Source organism: Eimeria mitis, genomic scaffold (assembly GCF_000499745.2).
Source record: "Eimeria mitis Houghton genomic scaffold, Emh_scaff2825, whole genome shotgun sequence".
NCBI lineage: Eukaryota > Apicomplexa > Conoidasida > Eucoccidiorida > Eimeriidae > Eimeria > Eimeria mitis.
The window spans coordinates 5318-5976 of record NW_013571164.1 but is presented as its reverse complement, the minus strand read 5'-3'; the positions used below and the strand labels follow the sequence as shown (position 1 = coordinate 5976).

Here is a 659-nt window from a genome sequence, read left to right as displayed (position 1 = left end):
TTTGCACGACTCCAGCAGCTCTGTGCTGCTGCTGCAGCAGCTGCTGCTGCAGCAGCTGCTGCAGCTCCTGCTTATCGAGGTCATGTCTCCTCTGCATTATTTGTGCTTCCATCTTCTTTGCTTCTACCTGCAGCATCAGCATGTGCTGCTCTTGCTGCTGCTGCTGCTGCTGCTGCAGTCGTCTCTCCTGTGCTAGGCGTCGCTGCTGCTGCTGCAGCTCTTCAAATTCCTGCTGCTGCTGGTGCTGCAGCAGCAGCTGCTGCAGCTGCTGCAGCTGCTGCGCCCGGTGTTCCTCGACACTGCGAGAGATCTGCACAGGGGCAGACTGTCGCTGCTGTGTCCTGCGATGCTGCTGCTGCTGCTGCTGCTGCTGCTGCAGCAGCAGCTGCTGCTGCTGCTGCCTCTGCTGCAGCTGCTGCTGTACAGCGGCCGCACCAGGGTGACCTGCTGCTTCTGCTGCTGCTGCTGCTGCTGCAGCTACTGCTGCTGCTGCAGCTGCTTCTATTGCTGTTTGCTGCCTGCTGCTCTGCTGCAGAGGCTGAGCTGCTTCTGCTGCTGCAGTGTTCCTGGGTTGGCTTTCTTCTGTATCGATCGATGAGCACCGCCCATCCCCTTCGTGCTGCTGCTGCTGCTGCTCCTCCTCCTCCTCCTCCTCCTGT

At 60.4% G+C, this 659-nt stretch overlaps 1 protein-coding gene across 1 annotated transcript in view; it reads right to left on the bottom strand.

Annotated features, from left to right (window-relative positions):
* Positions 1 to 659, bottom strand: part of EMH_0059160 (uncharacterized protein) — a gene marked incomplete at both ends in the record, with an annotated part of 5070 nt that overhangs the window by 674 nt on the left and 3737 nt on the right. Inside the window, one exon of the mRNA XM_013497651.1 lies at positions 3 to 582. Coding sequence (XP_013353105.1) covers positions 3 to 582 — 580 coding nt within the window. The remainder of the gene's footprint in view (positions 1 to 2; positions 583 to 659) is intronic.